This window comes from Manis javanica, chromosome 13 (genome assembly GCF_040802235.1).
Source record: "Manis javanica isolate MJ-LG chromosome 13, MJ_LKY, whole genome shotgun sequence".
Classification (NCBI taxonomy): Eukaryota; Metazoa; Chordata; class Mammalia; order Pholidota; family Manidae; genus Manis; species Manis javanica.
Window position 1 is genome coordinate 86,922,646 of NC_133168.1, and position 19,400 is coordinate 86,942,045.

Genomic DNA, 19,400 nt, shown 5'->3' on the forward strand with positions numbered 1-19,400 from the left:
CCCAAGTGTCCATCAGCTGATGAATGGATAAATAAAATATGGTACATCTATACCAGGTAAGGTTATTCAGCCATAAAAAGTAATGACAAACTGATTCATCCTATGATGGGGGATGAACCTTGAAAACATTCAACTGAGTGAAAGAAGCCAGACACAAAAGACCACACAGTGTATGATTCCATTCATAAGAAATGTCCAGCATAGACAAATGCAGAGAGGCAGAAAGTAGATTAGTGGTTTCCAGGGGCTGGAGGGAAGGGAGAAATGGAAGTGATTGTCAGTGGGTATGAGGTTTCCTTTTTGAGTGAAGAAATGTTCTAAAATGGATTGTGGCAATAGTTACACAACTCTGTGAATACCCTAAGAACCAGTAGAAATGTGTACTTTAAGTGGGTGAATTGTATGGTATGTGAATGATGTCTCAATAAAGCTGTTAAAAAATTACAGCTGACATTTATCAAGTGGTTAACTATGCACCAGGCAATGTGCTAACTTCTCACACCAATGATTGCATTTGTACTTACAAGGTCACTGTGAGAAAGAGAGTCCATTTTACAGGTAGGGAGACTGAGACTAGGGAGGTTGAACAAGTCACACAGCAGGGCAATGGCCTGACACCAGAGGTCTGGCATAGGAGCCCCACCAGACCTGCCCCTTGCCACCCCCACCAGACCTGCCCGGTGGTTGCCTGGGGTGGGGGAAGGGGAACGGGCAGTGGTTGCTTAATGAGAATGGGGTTTCCTTTGGAGCAGATGGAAATGTCTTGAAACTAGCTCAAGGTGGTGGTTGCATACCCTTGCGAATGTGCTCACAGTGACACTGAGCTATTCCTTCAAAATGGCTGATTTTAATATCCCCTCAATTTTAAAACATAAAGTCAAAGGATGGTTCCTCTGCCAGGAACACCCTCCCCTGCTGCCCTCTTGCTACTCTGGCCTCAGCTCACTTCACCTCCTCAAAGGGGTGTTTCCTGCCCTCCAGATCTAAAATAGCCTCCAGTTGTTCTAGCATCACACTGTGATATTTTATTTGTGTACAGCACATATCACTAGGTGGAATTATCTTATTTATTTGTATATGGGTTTTTTTTGTCCCCCACTAAAATGTAAGCCCCTAGTGGGCAGGGCACAGTGTGTGTCTCTATTTGCAGATAAGGAAACTGAAGCTCAAGGACATTTAATAAATCCACTGCTCTGTCCACCATGACCTCTCCCATTTCGGGCATCCCACATCACAGTGGTACCTTTGGTAGAACTGGTGAATCTACAGTGACACAGCATTACCCACCCAAGTCCGTAGTTTCCATTAGGGGTCAGGCATGTTGTTGTACATGCTATGGGTTTGGACAAATGTATAGATATGTATCCACCACTACAATATCACACAGAGTAGTTTCCCTTCCCTAAAAATTCTCTGTGCTCCACCTACTCATCCCTCCCCCCACCCTTTAACCCCTGACAACCACTGATCTTTTTATTCCCCCCACATTTTTGCCTTTTCCAGAATGTCGTAGTGTTGGAATCACACAATATGTAGCCTTTCCAGATTGGCATCTTTCACTTAGTAATATGCATTCAAGGGTCCTCCATGTCTTTTCAGAGCTTGATAGCTCATCTTTTTTCAGCACTGAATAATATTCCATTATCTGGATGCAAAAAGTTTGCTCATTGTTCTCATCTGTCATGGGATGCTGCCCGCAGCAATGATTGCCGTGGTATTCTAGGGATGATTTTCTATTTTCAGCATTCATTCGATGTTTATTAATTGGAATTCTTCTGTCAAGATTTGCCCCCTTTTCTGCATTTTAAAATTGATTTACTCATGCATTTTTATCAGTATGGACTTGTGGACATTTATCTTATTCTCTGGGTTATATCCAAAGCCATTGCTATTTATTTTGTTCTCAAATTGTTTCATGTGTCCTCTGGAGATTTTGTTTTGCCTTTTAATTTTTTTTAGCACCTTCTAGCCCTGAAAGATACTCCAGACTTGCTTTGTATTTTCTCTGCTCCAGCCCTAGAATAAGCCATTGCTTTGATGAGCCCTGGATCTTTATATTGAAAAAGGTATTTAGAAACCAAGATCTGGGTGCTGAGTATGCTCATTTTTATTGGGGTATCACTGCTTCTGAGCTCTTCGCAGCCAGAGCTAGGAAATAGGTGTGTACTAACCCATGCATACACACATATCTATATTAATTTTCATATCTAGCTATCGAAATTAATATTTCTTACTGATATTTGTAACTTCCTTCTGCAATAGTGTGAGACCTGGCTGTCAATATCTACAAATGTGTACTTATTTACTCAATGCTAGAATATAATTCATTCCAGGATTGTTAACCTGTACTCTTGTGAGAAACAAATTCACTAACTAAAGTACAGTGTTTGAATGGCAAACCTCTGAGCTAAGCAAACAAGCCTTATGTGGTGGCCCTCAGGACCTTCAGTTTCTGACCCTCCCCCACAAACCACAACTACTCTGGTCTCTGGCCATAGGAAAGTTATCAGTCTGCTTTGCACCTCCCTGCAGCCACATTCATACCTCCAGATCGGGCCAAAGAGGATGGAGGGGGGCCTTGGAAGCCTTGCTGCAGTCCTCTGCCTCTGTAGGTGGGTGGGGGTCTGAGGGGATCATGGGAGGCATTTTTGTGCCTTCATTTGTGCTGACGCAGCTCTGAGAGTGGGCACAGACCAGGTGGGGCAACCCCTGTGGGCGAGGGCCCTGGCAGCAGAACCTGCCAGGCAGGTGTGCTGGCCCAGGCATGCATCAGGCAGGCGGGCTGTGACAGGAGTGGGAAGCCAGGGGTGCCCTTCCCCTGGGAAGAGACCAGGTTTGGCTGGGAGGGCAGGGGTGGGAGTGAGTTGGGGGCGCTGCCTGGGACCCATAGGGCCTGAGCTGAGTCTCCCCCTAATCCCTCTATCCCTCTGTGGGGACACACTGTTGACCAACAGCACAGATGCTAACATTTATTGAGTGCTCACCGTATGTCCTTGCTCTAGTTTACAGATGGGGCTGCTGAGCCCAGAGGGGAGGCAGTTACTTGCCCAGAGTTCTAGACTACAAAATAGCTGAGCCTGCCTCCAGACTCCAAGCCCTTAACATTCCCATGAGGTCTGGGCAGGACAGACAGGGTCTCAGCCTTCCTAGACCTGGGGACAGACACACAACTGGCCCCATGAACGAATGATCACAGTAATCCCAGATGGTACCAACTGCCATTTGAGATTGGGGAGGAGAGGAACAGATCAGGGAGGGCTTCCCTGAAGAGGTGACCCACCAGGATGGGTTGGGGAAGGGTGTTGCAGGCAAAGTGATCCCCAAGTGCAAAGGTCTGAAAGTGTGTGAGGAATGGAGGAGGAGGCCAGTGGGGCTGGAAGGAAGGAAGTCAGGGGGAGAATGGAGAAGAGGAGAGACCCTCCAGGGCCTTGTGGGTGGTGGTGAGGACTTGGGCATTTACTCTGAGGAAAATAGGGAGCCATGGGAGAGTTTGGAGCAGGAGACTGACAGGATCTGAATTTTAAGAACTGTGGCCCAGTGTGTGGATGATAGGGACCGAGGGTCCCGACATCTGCCCAAGACACCAGGGTCTCTGTCTACGGAAAAGACGCGCTGAGAGGTGGCAGGAATGAGGGGTGCTGGGCTCAGGACCCACTAGCGGAAGAAGCTCCTCCTCTCATAAGGCCCGAGGGAGGTGAGATTGCAGCCTGGGAGGTGTGAAGGGGCCACCTTCCCACCACGGGGTGCGGCTTCCCCTTCGCAGAAAGGGGTCATTTATCGGGTGCCTGCTGTGTGCCAGGCGTGGCCCCACCGCGTTTAGGGACTCTTCAGGGCTCATCCCGGCCGCCTGGTCTGCAGGGCCCTGGGCTCTGGCACTAAAGCTGTAATCACTACGCGGGACGCCGGTCCCACTGGCTGCGCTTGCCTTTCTTCGGAGCAGGAAGGAGCGGTTCTATCTCCCCGAGGCACAGCGGGGACAGGAGCCGGGGGAATTCCCAAGGGGCTACACGGGGACGCAACTCTGTCCTTCCCCCAGGGACGCCTTCCCAGCTGACCCACCCCAGCCCCCACCCTCCGGCTCATCGTCCCTGGGACGCCCCCACCCGACCCGACGCCAGCAGAGCCTGAGGCGGTGGAGGCAAAGGGCACTGTCCCGACGAAGGTCGCAGGAGCCGGGCCCAGCCCCCTTCCCAGCTGTGACCGCTGGTCTGTGAGTGCGGGAGCTGGGCCCCTCCAGGAAGCTCCTGGGAAGTCGGGGTTGGGGTGGGGGCCAACTGGGACTGGCCCATTGGAGGAGCGGAGGCCTGGGAGAAGCGTGGGAGAGCGACACAGAGAGACACAGCCAGCGACTGAGAGACACGCAGACAGGGAGAAACAGACGGATCTTGAGAGTTCTGATGAGAGATACCCGCAGAGACAGTGAGGGAGACATTCATTCATTCACTCACTCAACGGGTACTTACTGGGCACCGACTGGGTCTCCGCAGTGCCCATAGCAAATGCAAATCCCTGCTGCGTGGGGCTGATGGTGGGGTGGAGACACAGACCAGAAACGCGTTATAGGAGTAAATCATATTGTCAGGAGAGATGAATGTGGGAGAGACGGGCAGGCGGAGCCAGGGGGCACACGAGCCAGATCCTCCTTATCTGGGGAGGGGGAGGTTCCTACCAGAATCCAGCCAGCGCCCGCCCTTCCCCCTCTCTCCCCAAGCCGGGGGTGGGAGCCGGGAAATGGGGAGGGGCCTGCACCCGCGAGCCGCCGGGACCTATCCGCTAGGGGAGGGGACTGAGGCTACCGCCGTCCCCGCTGAAGACCTTCTAACCCTCGCTGCCGGAGTCCCTTCGGGTGCAGCCAGAGCGCAGTTGGAAGGTAGGCGGGAAATGGGGAGGGGCCAGTACCCAGCAGCCAGAGGGCAGACCAGACCCCGCCACTGGAAGGAAAAGGGACTCAGGCTGTGGCCGCCCCTGCTGAGAACTCTCCCCTTCCCCTGTCTCCGGGTCCTCCCACCGCGACAGAGCGTCCCCGGGAGGGCAACCCAGGCCGGGAGGGGGAGCCGAAGACTCGCCAGTGCCAGTCGCCGCCGGGGCGCGCTCCGATGCCGCGGCGGGTGGCACAGGCTGGCAGCCCCAGGCCTGGTGCCCAGGCTACAAGGGGAGGGGGCAAGTGCTAGCGACCGCCAGCCGTCTGCGCTGCGGGCCCGCCCACTCGCTTGCCAGCTCCAGCCCCGCCCGCGGAGTGGGCTTCTTTCTCTCCGTTCGGGGCAGTGCAACTGCTGGGGGCGCACGACCAGGGCTCAGGGGTGAGTGTACAGCGCAGTGGGTCCGTGGGGGCACAGGGCTTGGTGGCCCGGAGGGGATTGTCCCGGCCACCATCCCGGTCCCCTTGCTTGGGTTTCCCGGGGCTTTCCCGGAGGCCTCTACGGAGAGGCAAACAGCAACTCCAAGGCTAGTTTCGGGGCCCCGGGATGGGAGTGGGGGCGCCTCGAATCCCCTGGTCTCGCCCTCTCCGGGCCACTTACTGCAAGTTTCGCTACCTCAGTCCCGCTGCTAGGCAAGCCGAGGCGAGGCGGGAGGTGCAGAGACTGTGTCTGTGTGAAGCCCCCATCACAGCGAATGTAACCCGTGTCTAGGTACATTTTACGCCCGCCTCTCTCCAGTGTGGCCGAGTTCCAGGCTCTCTGTGGGTCTGTATTTGCGCGTGGTTTCTTGTGTGCAACTGAGGCTGTCTGATATGCATGTGCAAATAAGTCCGTCCCCCTCCTCTGGCCACATTTTCTCACCTAAGCAGGACTCACACAGTTGTGTAGTTTTCTCATCTAAGCAGGACTCATGCTGATTTCTGTGTAGCTGTTATGAGATCTCTATGCCTGTTTCTATGTGAGGAACTTCTTTTGAGCCTCAGTTTCCTAGTCTGTAAATTGGGACCAAGGGGAGAGCTGTCCAGGGGATTAGAGGGCACAATTGCAGGTGGGAAGTATTATTATATCCTAATGACACGTGTGCCTCAGCAAGAGCCTATCAGTGCGACGTGGATTCTGTCTGCAGCCCTCCAGTTCTGCCTCTGTAAGATGGGTGGATAGGCTCAGCTTTTTCACAAGGGCTTTGCAGTGGATGAGGGGTTTTGGCAGGAAAAAGGCCTGTGTGCAGCAAGGCGTGTAGATTGTGGGGCTTTGGGCTCCAACCCCAGTGGTGGGTGGAAGTTGTGAATTTGTGGCTTGTGCTGCTGGGCGTGAGACCCTGTCTGCATGGGCCTGATTGTGTGTTCTTTGTGTCTTTAAGTTGCTCTCCACAAATGTGATGTATTTTCGTGTTTCCCTCTTGGGATGTGACTGTATGTTTGCCCTAGTTTGTGCCTAGGTTTGTACATGTCCTTGTCGGTGTCTTACTGTATTTGGTGTCCCTTCAGTGTGTGGCTGTATTTGTGTGTGTTCCTGTCTGTTTATGATTCAATGTCTCTGGGTATTCTTACTTGTGTGTGAATTACTAGCGTCCCTTTCCTGTGGGACTGTGTGTCACCATGTCCCTTCGTGATGCTGTTTTTGTGTCGGCCGGTCTCCATTGACACCCCGTTGCATCCCTCTGAGCCACCCCCGGCATGAACGTCGGGTGGTGGATAGGGGGTTAGGGCCCCTTTCCCAGGCTTCAAGGCTCTGCCCGTACCGTCCCCGCAGGCCGCAGGGATGGTGCGCGCCGAGCCTGACACTGTACCTGACCTCTCCGCAGCCTTGGGTCGGGAGGCCCATGGAGTCGGGGCTGCTGAGGCCAGCGCCAGTGAGCGAGGTCATCGTCCTGCATTACAACTACACCGGCAAGCTCCGCGGTGCGCGTTACCAGCCTGGAGCAGGGCTGCGCGCCGACGCCGTCGTGTGCCTGGCAGTGTGCGCACTCATCGTGCTGGAGAACTTGGCGGTACTGTTCGTGCTAGGGCGCCACCCGCGCTTCCATGCGCCCATGTTCCTGCTCCTGGGCAGCCTCACGTTGTCCGACCTGCTGGCCGGCGCGGCCTACGCAGCCAACATCCTGCTGTCGGGACCGCTCACGCTGCGCCTGTCGCCAGCGCTCTGGTTCGCACGTGAGGGTGGCGTCTTCGTGGCGCTCTCCGCGTCGGTGCTGAGCCTCCTGGCCATCGCGCTTGAGCGCCGACTCACCATGGCGCGCCGGGGACCTGCACCGGCTGCCGGTCGGGGTCGCACGCTGGCGCTGGCAGCCGCCGCCTGGGGGGTATCGCTGCTCCTCGGGCTACTGCCCGCGATGGGCTGGAATTGTCTGGGCCGTCTAGACACCTGCTCCACCGTCCTGCCGCTCTACGCCAAGGCCTACGTGCTTTTCTGCGTGCTGGCCTTCCTGGGCATCCTGGCTGCCATCTGTGCACTATACGCGCGCATCTACTGCCAGGTGCGCGCCAACGCGCAACGCCTTCGGGTCCGCCCTGCGGCTGGCGGGGGCTCCTCCACCCGCGCGCGCCGCACGCCTCGCTCACTGGCGCTGTTGCGCACGCTCAGCGTGGTGCTCCTGGCCTTCGTGGCGTGTTGGGGCCCCCTCTTCTTGCTGCTTTTGCTCGACGTGGCGTGCCCAGCGCGCGCCTGCCCCGTGCTCCTGCAGGCCGACCCCTTCCTGGGCCTGGCCATGGCCAATTCGCTTCTGAACCCCATCATCTACACGCTCACCAACCATGACCTGCGCCACGCGCTCCTGCGCCTCTTCTGCTGCGGCCGTCGCCCCTGCGGCCGAGGCTCGGGCGCCTCCCTGCGGTCTGGGAGCGAGGCTGGGGCTTCGGACGGCCTGAACCGCTGGCTGCCACCCGGCCTGGACGGCAGCTCCAGCCGCTCCGAGCGCTCGTCGCCCCAGAGGGATGGACTAGACACCAGCGGCTCCACGTGCGGCCCCGGCATGCCCACAGCTGCCCGGATCCTGGTACCCGCTGCGGTCGCGGACTGATGTCCTTCCGAAGCCTGCCATTGCCCTGCCTAAGAGCTTGCAGACTTTTCCTCTTTAGACCAAGGACTTTGTAGGAAAAGCAACGTAAGATAGTGGAGGCCGGAAAATGTGTTTTATCGACTCTAAAACTCCATGGCAGGGAATAACAAAAAAAAAACTGTCTTTATGGAACTGACCTTCTGGCAGGAAAACTGGCAGTAATGAAGAGATAATGGAGATAAATCCAGTGACAATACAGTGATGTAATGGTAGTTGGGGATACTTTTGGACAGGTGATGATAGGTGATGTGCGCTGAGATGTCATTGTCCTGGGAATACGTGAAGGAGGAGCATTTCAGGTTGAGGGATCAGCAGGTGCAAAGGCCCTGAGGCTGGAGGGTGCCTGTGTGTTCTGTGAAAAGCAAGGATCCTGGTGTGGCTGGAGTGGCATTAGAGGGAGGAAACAAAGGCAGGGAAATAATGTGGCAGATGGTGCAGGACCTTGTGGACCCAGGGGAGGACTTTGTTTTTGCCTTGAGTGAGGTGGGAGTCATGGAGGGGTCCAGGCAGAGGAGGGATTTGACCTGGTTCAGATATTCACAGATCGTGGTGGGGGAAGGAAGGTGGAAGTTAGAACAAGGTAAAGGGGACTGTACTGGCCCAGGGGGGTGATGACGGGAACTCAAACCATGTGGATTCTAGGTAAATTTTGAAGACAGCAGACAGAATTACCAAGGAACCAAGTGTGGAAGAGAGAGAGAAGGAAAGAGGAATCAAAGACAACTCTCCAGTTCAGAGGAGAGGATGCCAAAAACAGGGCACCCTAAAATTGGACTCTGGGAGACTCAGCCAATTCCTATCTGAAACAAGATTTCTTTATGGGGTCAGATCTTTCATAAAAAATAAAAAGAATAAAGTAATAAGAACAATTACCACTTATTGTGCCTGGCTAGTCACCCCTGCAGTTGTTAAGCCCAAGTCATTTTTCTCATGCTCACTGCAACCTTGCAAGGTAGGTTTCCTCAGCACCGTTTAACAGATGAAGACACTCCAAGCAGTGAGTACCTTGTCCCAGTGTGACTAAACCAGGCCTTCAGGCGCCCAGGCGGAAGGAGGTACAGACCTGGTGCCTTCCAGAGGGGGCTAGCAAGGCCAGACACTTCCTCCCTCAGGGGTCTGTATTCTTGGCCGGGGATTCTACCAGGGCCTGTCTGTGCCCATAAAAGGCTCCAAGAGCGCTGGCCACAGCCCCCGACTATCCCAGGCGCATTCCTGACCCCTGTGCGGAGGGGTCGGCGTGGGGGAGGGGCGGGGGCTTCAAATTCAGACTGCAGCGCGCCACCTGCTGGGAGGCTGGGAACTGCAGGCACCCGCAAGGAGCAGTGTGTTTTGGGGGCCACTGACCCAGCAGCCTGGGGTCCGGAGTCTCCGCGGACCACGCTCAGGCCGTCTCTGCAAGCCAACGCAGGGAAACCATCCTATTTCCTCGGACACACACTCAAGCCTGGGGTCACGGTCCCAGGACACTCCAAGGACCAGACCCAATGCCCCACTGCCATCTGGCACCCTTAACCCCAGAGTCCTTTAATCTTCCAAGGGAAGGTGAAGTTCACTCCATTGTTCCGGTGTTTGATGGTGTGATGGTAGATTTATTCACTTGTTCACACTTTACAAAATTCAAAAAAACACCAGTTCTCCTTTTGTATGTGATCACTGAGGAGATTCTTGGGAAATTTCCAGAGCTATTCTACAAATAAATGAGCTGAAAGCTAAACACATTATCAGTCTTCTTAGCACTGCTCTGCAACTTGCTTTGTTCACTCGATAGTATGTCTTGGAAACTGTTGCATACCGCAGATCTGGTACTTGCTATCTTAGTCTCCTCAGGCTGCCATAACAAACACCACGGCCTGGGTGGCTTAAACAACAGGAATTTATTTCTCACAGTTCTGGTGGCTAGAAGTCCAAGGTGAGAACGTCAGAATGACCGGCTGCTGGTGAGGGCTCTTCCTGGCTTGCAGACAGCTACCTTCCTGCTGTCCTCTCATTGGGTAGAGAAATCAAGGGCTTTGGTGTCTCTTCTTATAAGAGCACTAATCCCGACATGGGGGCCCCACCCTTGTAACCTCATCTAAACCTAATAATCTCGCCAAAGCTCCATTTCCAAATATCACATGGGGAATGTGTGTTAGGGTTTTAAGATATTTTGGGGTTGAGGGGGACACAGTTCAATCTATAGCTTGTTTGTTTTAAGATTTTTTTAATTCAAGTAAGCATTCATACAGTAAATATCTTGCTCCTTTTCACTGGCTGCATAGTATTTGGCAGCATATATGTGCCACCACTTATTATACCAGGGTCCTGTGGAGAGATATGTGGGTTGAATCCAATCCCCGACCTTTATATTCAGTGCTGTAGTAAACATCCCTGTGCATACCTCCTCCTGCACGTGTGCCAGTGTACCTCAGACAAATTTCTGCAGGTAGCTGCTGGATCACAGGGCCTGTAGATTTTATTTTGAGATATAAGAGGTTGCTCTTGGGCACGATCCACGAAGGTGTTGGTTTCCCCACAGCCTCAGCCACTTCGCCTATTCACTGACTATGCTATGGGGCCCCCTCTGGAGCAGTCCAGAATCACACCTTCACCCAAAGCCCCCCATCCCCCCAGGGAAGCTATCATCCTAATCCCAGACCCTGACTTCAAATTCACCCAAGTCTGGTGGAATCCTTCTTTAGAGCAACATCTGAAGCCTAGCGTTTCCTTCTATTCAGTTAGTTTCATTTAGATGGACTTCTGAAAATAAACGTAAGTACATTTATTTAAAAGTTAATTTATAAACAGCATAAATGACAAATCCGTATCTCTTGCCATGAAAAAACAATCGATCCTGTCTAGTGGGCGCTGGCATTTGCATTTAGTCCTACGACTAAGCAGGTGGGTGCTAGTACTATTACCATGTCACATGGAGGAAACGTTGACATGGAGAGGTTACGTCACTGCCCCACCAGCACAGGGTTAAAGAGTGGCAGAGCGGGGGTTCGAACCCCAGCAGGCGAGATCCACGCGCCTCTAAATGGGATATAAAATAACTATAATACAAAGACAACGAAAAGCAACTAGGTAGATAATTCTAGTTGGATCTTGTGGCCGGCGGACCGTGAGGCTTGAGCTGCGTGGAGTTAAAGGGAAAGAGCAGGCTGTGGAGGGCAGCTCCGCGCAGACGACGAAACCGGGCCGATGGAAGGGACAGCGCTAGGGGGCATCGACCAGTCCCCTCCTGACCTTGCGCCCTCGCCCGACTCCCGGCTCCTCGCCCATGGCTCCGGGCACCTGCGGGAAGGGCGGGGAATCGCGGCTCCTTCCCCGCAGCGCCCTCTCCGCCTTCTCCCCGCCTCCTTCTCGGGCGTCCTGAGGCCGCCCACACCCGACGGCTGCGACCCCGCAGGCCTTGGGCCCCGAAGCCAAGGTCCCCCTACGGCGGAGGCGCCCGCGGGTCCCAGACAGCGAAGGTTAGGCGGGAGCCGCCCCCGGGCGGGCCGCGTCCCCTCGGGTTTCCCGGAAGCTCGGAGCGCTGGTGGCACCACAGTGCCCGGAATCATCGCCGTGCCCCGGGCATCCCCAATCCACGGCGAGAGCTACCGAGGCCACGCGCGGGCAGAGTGAGCGCGGCGGCGGCAGCGGGGAGAGGTGTCCACGATCTCTGGTGCGGGCTGGGGCGCGTCGGACCTCGAACCCGGGGCTCAGATTACCTGCTGCTGCGACCACGCGGCTGCGCGCGCCGAGGGCTGCGGTCCCCCGCCCCGCCGCTGCGGTGACGGGCGCTGTGGTCACTACGCCGGGGCTGCTGGGCGGCAGCCGGCGGGAGCGGCGGAGGGGGAGGCGGCCCCGCTGCTGTTCCGGCCGCTGGCGGCCCGGGCCGCAGGGACTTTTATTTTGACACGGCCGGCGCCGGGCTCTGCTTAGTCATGGTGACCTGCGCGCGCTCCGCGCCTCCCCCCGGCGCGCTGCGATGGAGGCGCCCGGGCCTGGGCGACGGAGGCGGAGCCCGAGCGCGGCCATGGCGGGGTGAGTGAGGCGGCCTGCGCCCGGGCTGTGGGCACCGCGGGCCGTGGGTGCCCCTGCGGCCGTGCCCGGGGGCCAGGAGCGGGGGCCGTACCCCGGGCCCCCTCGGGGTTCTCGCTGCCCCGAGGAGGGTGCGGCTCGAATCCTGTCCTTTTGTTGGACGGCGCGACCCGCGGGGTGTCCTGGGAGCAACACAAGCCGGGAGAGAGGCCCGGGGAGCGCCGCTCGGACGGAGGGCTGGTGACCACGGAGTGCGGGGGGGCTTGGTCTGCGCCCTGGCGGCCGTGCGGCCCGGCGGGGTCCCTACCTCCCGTCTCCGGGCCTTGGTGGCGGCCCAGGCGGGGCATGCGCAGTCCCCACTCGTCGCTTTGTGGAGGGGGAATTGTGCAGGGGGCACCGCTGGCCGCTTGGCCAAAGACCGAGAGGCAGGCCCGGGGCCTCCGCCGGGGAGAGGGCGGTCAGGCGGCGCCTTGGGCCCCGTGGAGAGGGGTGCTTCGGCCGGCACGGTGGAGCGGGCCGCCAGCCAGCCACACGCGTTCTGACCCCTGCGCGGTGCCAGGCTCCAGGCAGGACCCCGGGCAGGCGCACGAGAGGGGGGGGCACCACCCTTGACCTGCACAGGGCTCCCAGCCCTCAGGAACGCTGGGGCTGAGGGCCAGCGGGACAGGCCATCAGGCAACAAGCAAGCAAAGGGGCCCATTTCAGTTCCTGACAAGTGTTGTGATGGAAATAAAACAGGGAGGAGGGGACTCTGAGGTGAGCCTGGGAAAGATAAGATGGAGAAACTGGGGAGCCTCTTGCAGATACCCCCTTCTCCCCGGAAGACCTTTCAATATACAACCCACGCATGCCCTGGCGCCCAGGTCCCACAGGTTTCATGGAAACCGTCATTTCAGTGGTCAGTACCTGTGATCACACTCCACCATTATCTCTCTCATTCTGCCTCTGAGCCTCTACACTTGCTGTTTCCTCTTCCTGGAAAACCAACTCCCATCCCCATCCCCTTCCTATGTTCATCCTCATCTCAGCTCGAACAGAGGCCTGGACTACCTGATTTAAAGCAACTGCCCCCAAGTCACACTGTCACAATGCTGTTGTAATTTTCTTCATGACCTCAATGATCTGTTCATTAATAACTTTCACTTATTTGATGGCCCTTCCCTCCCCGTGTGTCAGTTCCAGGAGGCTGTTTATGTCACAGTTTATGCCTGTCTTTCTCATCTCTATGTCCTGGGACCTAGAACAGTGCCAGGCACATAGCAGATGCTCAATAAATGTTGGTGAGGTTAGTGACAGAATGACTTGGACACGCTCTGGGAAGGGAAGGGCCACCAGATAGCTGGAACAGAGTGAGCAAAGGGAAGAGGTGGACAGGGGCCAACTGTGAAGGCAGGCCATTGAAATGTTTGTTTTTATCCATAGGGAGTTGTGGGGGGATTCTCGTAGGGGAGGGGTATCATCTGACCTGTTTTAACATATACCCTTGGGCTGGTGAGGCCATGGGGCAGTTAGCACAAATGGATGCTGCTTCACCTGGGCTTGGGAAGGAAAACTGGTCTAGGAGTCACTTTAGCTTCAAAAAGGAGGCCTGGCCCCAGGCTCCACCCCAGCCCTGTGCTCTCCCTCCTCCAGGCCCCTGAGTGCCAGTGGTGGTGTTGTCCCTTGTCACCTGGAACCTCATGCAGCCGGAACCCAGGCCTAGTGGGGCTGGGGCCCACACCCGATTCCTGCCCCTGATGTCACAACGCCCCGAGGGGGTAGGGGACACAGTGATGTACGCCTCTACTGAGTGCAAGGCTGAGGTGACGCCTTCCCAGCATGGCAACCGCACCTTCAGCTACACGCTGGAGGACCACACCAAGCAGGCCTTTGGCATCATGAATGAGCTGCGGCTCAGCCAGCAGCTATGTGATGTCACACTGCAGGTCAAATACAAGGACGCGCCGGCTGCGCAGTTCATGGCTCACAAGGTGGTGCTGGCTTCATCCAGTCCTGTCTTCAAAGCCATGTTCACCAATGGGCTGCGGGAGCAGGGCATGGAGGTGGTGTCAATCGAGGGCATCCACCCCAAGGTCATGGAGCGCCTCATCGAGTTCGCCTACACAGCCTCCATTTCCATGGGTGAGAAGTGTGTGCTCCACGTGATGAACGGCGCCATCATGTATCAGATTGACAGTGTCGTCCGTGCCTGCAGTGACTTCCTGGTGCAGCAACTGGACCCCAGCAATGCCATTGGCATCGCCAACTTCGCCGAGCAGATCGGCTGTGCTGAGCTGCACCAGCGTGCCCGCGAATACATCTACATGCACTTTGGGGAGGTAAGCAAGGGGAGGGGCTGTGGAGCCAGCACTTGAGGGTGGTATCAGAAGGACCAGGGACAGATGGGTGGTCATCATTGTCCCCCTTGAGATGTTACGGTCAGATCAGGGAACTGGAGAAAAATGTAGTCTGAGCTCCTAGTCTGCACATCGGGGGCAACTCCAGGAAATAGTTGAGGAAAGCGAGGCTTTCACGGGTCTCTGGGATCAAGAAAGGGGACAGGGTGCAGAAAACATGACAGCAGCTCAACCCTGGGTATGCTGACCTGGGCTCAGCATTTCAGGCAGTTCAGCAAATATTTATTGACTACCAATGACATGCTATGGACCTCAAATGTGACCCTTAGATGTATTTTTTTTGGTCCACACAGGGTTGTCCTCACAGTGTTCTCGGTTTCATTTTCATTTTTGAGTGGAGGAAGTTGTAAACAGAAAATAACAGGAGACTTCTTGAAAAATCACAATGAAAACCCAGTTCTTGGGTGGCAACCAGTAGAGATTGTTCCTTTGGGATGATAGTGCTTGTTGAGTACTTGCTGTGGGCCTGCCCCTGTTCCAAGTGCTTGCTATCCTCTAAATCATCGGATCCTTCAACCATGCTATGAGCAAGTACCACTCTCAGGCCTGGGCAAGCAGGGCCCACGCGCCAGGTCCCGAGCCTTAGGGAGTCTCAGGCTTTGAAATGTCTTCCTAGAAATTTTCAAAGTCCTCCTTCAGTGGCTGGGACCAGCCGGGGTGGACACTGCGGTCTCCATTTCCATCCTTCAGGGATGGATGCTCTCTTTCCCTCACTCCGCATGTGAGGTGGACCAGATGCCCAAGGAGCTCTGGCCTGAGTCCCAGAGCCTTTGGCTTCCAGGGAGGTGGTCTGAGAGCAGGGCTCTCCCACGGCCTGCCTGGTATTTCTTTCAACGGGTTGTCTGGGCTTGGGGTCGCGGAAGCGTGGTAACTTGCTGATGTGGGGAGGCTGAAATTATTTATATACACTGGAGCTGACAAGAAATATTTCCCGGGGCCTCTGTATACCCTAGGAGTAGCTCTGCTACTAATATAATCCCGCCTTTTACCGAGGAAGAAAGGAGAACCGAGACACAAAGAATTTTAGGTATTTGCCTGAGGTCACCCAGTGAGAAAGCAATGGGCCAAAATTGCATCTCAGGTGGCTTTCTTCAGAGCCTGTGCTTTTTTCCCCCTAGAATATTGTACTGCTATTACTTTTCCCTTTTTTAGTCAATCTCCCCTTTTAAAAAAGTAATTTCATTAAAAAAAAAAAGCTAACATTCTTATAGTTCTACCACAAAATGATACAAAAAGGTACATGGCACATTGAGTCTTTGCCCGTTTACCTAAATATGTGTGTACCACAGGCCTGGCACACAGTATTAACTCACTTAATCTTCACAACCTGTGAGGGTGGTACTATGTGAGTCCCCATTTTACAGATGATGAAACCGAGATTGTCAGGAGGGTTGAGTGACTTGTTCAAGGTCTTTCCAAGGTTGCATGTTGAAAAACCATGGGGGAGACACACAGGAGTTAGCGTATCACACTAACACTCTCTGCAGGTGGCCAAGCAAGAGGAGTTCTTCAACCTTTCCCACTGCCAGCTGGTGACCCTCATCAGCCGGGATGACCTGAATGTGCGCTGCGAGTCTGAGGTCTTCCATGCTTGTATCAACTGGGTCAAATACGACTGTGAGCAGCGACGCTTCTACGTGCAGGCGCTGCTGCGGGCTGTGCGCTGCCACTCGCTCACGCCCCACTTCCTGCAGATGCAGCTGCAGAAGTGCGAGATCTTGCAGTCGGACTCGCGCTGCAAGGATTACCTGGTCAAGATCTTCCAGGAACTTACGCTGCACAAGCCCACACAGGTGATGCCATGCCGGGCACCCAAGGTGGGCCGGCTCATCTACACCGCTGGTGGCTACTTCCGCCAGTCGCTCAGCTTCCTGGAGGCCTACAACCCCAGTGATGGCACGTGGCTCCGGCTGGCGGACCTGCAGGTGCCCCGCAGTGGCCTGGCAGGCTGTGTGGTGGGTGGGCTGCTGTATGCCGTGGGCGGCCGGAACAACTCACCTGACGGCAACACCGACTCCAGCGCCCTGGACTGCTATAACCCCATGACCAACCAGTGGTCGCCCTGCGCCCCCATGAGTGTACCGCGCAATCGAATTGGGGTTGGGGTCATCGATGGGCACATCTACGCTGTTGGTGGCTCCCACGGCTGCATCCATCACAACAGTGTGGAAAGGTGAGTAGCAGGGCTGGGAGGGGTAGGCACCAAGGGCCTTGCTGCTAACAGGTTTTAAGCCATCGGGGTTCGGGAATTTGCCCCTGTGTTTGAGTGCCTGTCTCTGTACCCTCCCTTCAGGGAATGGAAGCCTCAAAGTGAAGTGAAACTCCTGAGAGATTTATAGTCTGTAATCTTGGTTAATTTGTCTGGGCCCGGGAACTGCTGACAGGGCTGTCACAAACCCATACAAGATTTGCATCCTTTGTGCAAGTCTGGGAAAAGTTCTGTCAGTTTGAAATTATTATAGTATGCTAATTTTGTTAAAACATGGCACCTCACTGCCATCTATCCAAAAACTGTCATGATAAACATACATATAAGGTCTTTTGTGTGGAAAGGGCCCCCTTAGATGTGGTGCTCTTGTGCAGTACACCACCTGCACAACTGTGCACAATGGTCCTGTGTTTAGAGGCTGAGCATTTTGGGCTTTTCCCTTTTGCATAGTTTCCAGAAGTGGGATCCAGGACACAGTTCTCATGTAGAGAACTTGAAAACAAATTCCTGCCCACTGCTAGAGATGCTGGAGATCTGGCATTGCTGGGTTTGGAGTAATGCTGGGGAATGGGAATTTTAAACACTATGTTTTGAGAAAAACCATCCTGGGTGGTAGCCTAGTTGTTAGAATTGGGATTGTGGTGTCTGAGAGGGCTGGGTGGGTCAAACCCCAGCTCTGCCACTTCCTCGGGGACCCTGGCCATGCTACTTCACTTCTTTGTGCCTCCATCTTGTCATCTGTGAAGTGGGGGACAATAAGGAAGACAACCTGCCCCACCAGGCTGGATGGGGCTTTGGTGGGATAATACACATAACACCCAGCACAGGGCCTGGCCAGTGCTATGATGGAGCCACTAGAGTACAAGAGATGTGTGAGTGACCTTAAGCAGATGATGGCTGTGGACCTCAGTTTCCTCATCTGGAAAATGGAGCTACTGATAACTTGCATCCTGAACTATGAGAATTAAAGAGTTCAAGTGCATAAAGAATGAGGATACTGGGCCGTAGCAAGTGTGCCATGAAGGTCTGCTCTGATCGCTGTTGTCATTGTTCTATGCCCTTGCAGGTATGAGCCTGAGCGGGACGAGTGGCACTTGGTGGCCCCAATGCTGACTCGAAGGATCGGGGTGGGAGTGGCTGTCCTCAACCGCTTGCTCTATGCCATTGGGGGCTTTGATGGAACAAACCGCCTCAACTCAGCCGAGTGTTACTACCCAGAGAGAAATGAGTGGCGAATGATTACACCCATGAACACCATCCGAAGTGGGGCAGGTGGGTGGGGGCTGTGGGGAGGGAACTGTGGAGGAACGTCCTCCCACCCCTGGGAGTGAAACGCGGCCAGGCCTGGGTGAGGACTCCTGTTTCAACCTTGAACCCTGTGGCACACACAGGAGAACTAGAGTCTGGCAGAGTGTAAGCTCCTCTCTCCTGGCTTCGTTTCTGAAGGGTCCCTTGGGGGAGGGAAGAGGGGAGGACACCCCCCACAAGAAGTGGTGGCTGGGGCCCCGGAAGCCAGGCCCCAGAGTCACCCTCTCTGCGTGCTGTGCTTTAGGAGTCTGCGTCCTGCACAACTGTATCTATGCTGCGGGGGGCTACGATGGTCAGGACCAGCTGAATAGTGTGGAGCGCTACGATGTGGAGACAGAAATGTGGACTTTCATAGCCCCCATGAAGCATCGGCGAAGTGCCCTGGGGATTACTGTGCACCAGGGAAGGATCTACGTTCTCGGTGAGGCCCTGGGAGCGGAAACCTGGGAATAAATAGTGTCATCTTCTTGGGGGCAGGCTTCAGTCCTGGTAGGAAGGCTTCTCGTGGTTTCTTCCTCCTCTCTCCCCTGCCCTCGGAGGGAGTGACCATCCCCTCTGCTCTCCCTACAGGAGGCTATGATGGTCACACGTTCCTGGACAGTGTAGAGTGTTACGACCCAGACACAGACACCTGGAGTGAGGTGACCAGAATGACATCTGGCCGGAGCGGGGTGGGCGTTGCTGTCACCATGGAACCCTGCCGGAAGCAGATCGACCAGCAGAACTGTACCTGTTGAACCACTCTTGTGTCTTGGCCAAAAAAAAGGGTCCGATCAAGAGTATGGTCGTTTCGTACAAAAACGGGAATGAAAGAAAAGGCGACAGAGCAAATGCTTGTCCTCCAAGATGGGAGGCTGGATGCCTTAATGTTAAAATGACACCTCAAATGAAGAGAAGGCCAGACTGGGAACCCATGAGTCCATCCGGGTAGTCCCAGGAATGTCCAAGAAAGCCTGCCTGGGAGGGGGGTGCAAGAAAAGCAGGCTCCCAGGAGAGGGGCCCCTGCTTCCACTACTCCAAGACTAGGCCCGGGTCCCACACCAGCAGGCCCCCCTTTGGGGCGAAAGCAGGTGTCAAGGTCAGGCTGGTTTTTGTTCGTGTCTTTGTGATTGGTTCCTGGAGGCCTGGGAAGGAGCCAACTGAGGCCTCAGTCGGGGAGGCCCCTCTGGAGATGTGGACCCCAGGGATGGGCCTGTACATAGAAACCACTGGATATCTCTGCCTTGGACAGTCATTTTGTTGATAAGAAACCCTGTAACTTTCCAATGAAAATAAAGAACAAACTAACTAGTGTCTGCCACCTGAGCTGCAGGTCTCAAATGCAGGGACAGAAAGGACTCTCCTCCTGAAATGCACTCAAGTCTTTGATTTAGGACTTGAATTTGAAACCAGTTTGTTATCTCAGCCTGTATCATCTTGACATGTGGGGCATGTTTCTCCCCATAAGCAAGCCACACAAAGCTAGCTCTTTTGATCACTTTGGCTGCTTTGAAGCCAATGACCTT

The 19,400-nt window shown here is 55.0% G+C and overlaps 2 protein-coding genes across 10 annotated transcripts; both read left to right on the plus strand.

The window, feature by feature from the left end:
• The first annotated feature begins 3,754 nt into the window (after nucleotides 1–3,754).
• S1PR5 (sphingosine-1-phosphate receptor 5) lies at nucleotides 3,755–8,849 on the plus strand. 6 transcript variants are annotated; one of them, XM_017640133.3, is made up of 3 exons: nucleotides 3,755–4,870; nucleotides 5,540–5,630; nucleotides 6,724–8,849. In XM_017640133.3, the coding sequence occupies exon 3, from the start codon at nucleotides 6,742–6,744 to the stop codon at nucleotides 7,936–7,938; it is 1,197 nt and encodes a 398-aa protein (XP_017495622.1). In that variant the 5' UTR covers nucleotides 3,755–4,870; nucleotides 5,540–5,630; nucleotides 6,724–6,741; the 3' UTR covers nucleotides 7,939–8,849. The 6 variants fall into 6 exon arrangements, with proteins under 6 accessions (XP_017495622.1, XP_017495623.1, XP_017495626.1 ...); XM_017640135.3 differs by lacking the exon at nucleotides 3,755–4,870 and adding an exon at nucleotides 4,877–5,300; XM_017640134.3 differs by lacking the exon at nucleotides 5,540–5,630.
• Nucleotides 8,850–11,308: 2,459 nt separating this feature from the next.
• On the plus strand, nucleotides 11,309–19,188 carry KEAP1 (kelch like ECH associated protein 1). Of its 4 annotated transcripts, none has more exons than XM_017640131.3 (6): nucleotides 11,309–11,429; nucleotides 13,615–14,300; nucleotides 15,866–16,551; nucleotides 17,654–17,859; nucleotides 18,140–18,316; nucleotides 18,466–19,188. In XM_017640131.3, exons 2-6 carry the CDS (start codon nucleotides 13,662–13,664, stop codon nucleotides 18,630–18,632), a joined length of 1,875 nt encoding a protein of 624 aa, XP_017495620.1. In that variant the 5' UTR covers nucleotides 11,309–11,429; nucleotides 13,615–13,661; the 3' UTR covers nucleotides 18,633–19,188. The 4 variants fall into 4 exon arrangements, with proteins under 4 accessions (XP_017495620.1, XP_036878454.1, XP_036878453.1 ...); XM_037022559.2 differs by lacking the exon at nucleotides 11,309–11,429 and adding an exon at nucleotides 11,605–11,623; XM_037022558.2 differs by lacking the exon at nucleotides 11,309–11,429 and adding an exon at nucleotides 11,844–11,985.
• Nucleotides 19,189–19,400: the final 212 nt, after the last annotated feature.

What these genes read in the sequence shown, in the direction of transcription:
- S1PR5 (XM_017640133.3), top strand. Translation starts at nt 6,742, where the DNA reads ATGGAGTCGGGGCTGCTGAGGCCAGCGCCAGTGAGCGAGGTCATCGTC.
- KEAP1 (XM_017640131.3), top strand. Translation starts at nt 13,662, where the DNA reads ATGCAGCCGGAACCCAGGCCTAGTGGGGCTGGGGCCCACACCCGATTC. An exon ending in CACCATCCGAAGTGGGGCAG is followed by an intron (nt 17,860 to 18,139) that starts GTGGGTGGGGGC and finishes GCTGTGCTTTAG; the next exon opens with GAGTCTGCGTCCTGCACAAC. An exon ending in GGGAAGGATCTACGTTCTCG is followed by an intron (nt 18,317 to 18,465) that starts GTGAGGCCCTGG and finishes CTCTCCCTACAG; the next exon opens with GAGGCTATGATGGTCACACG.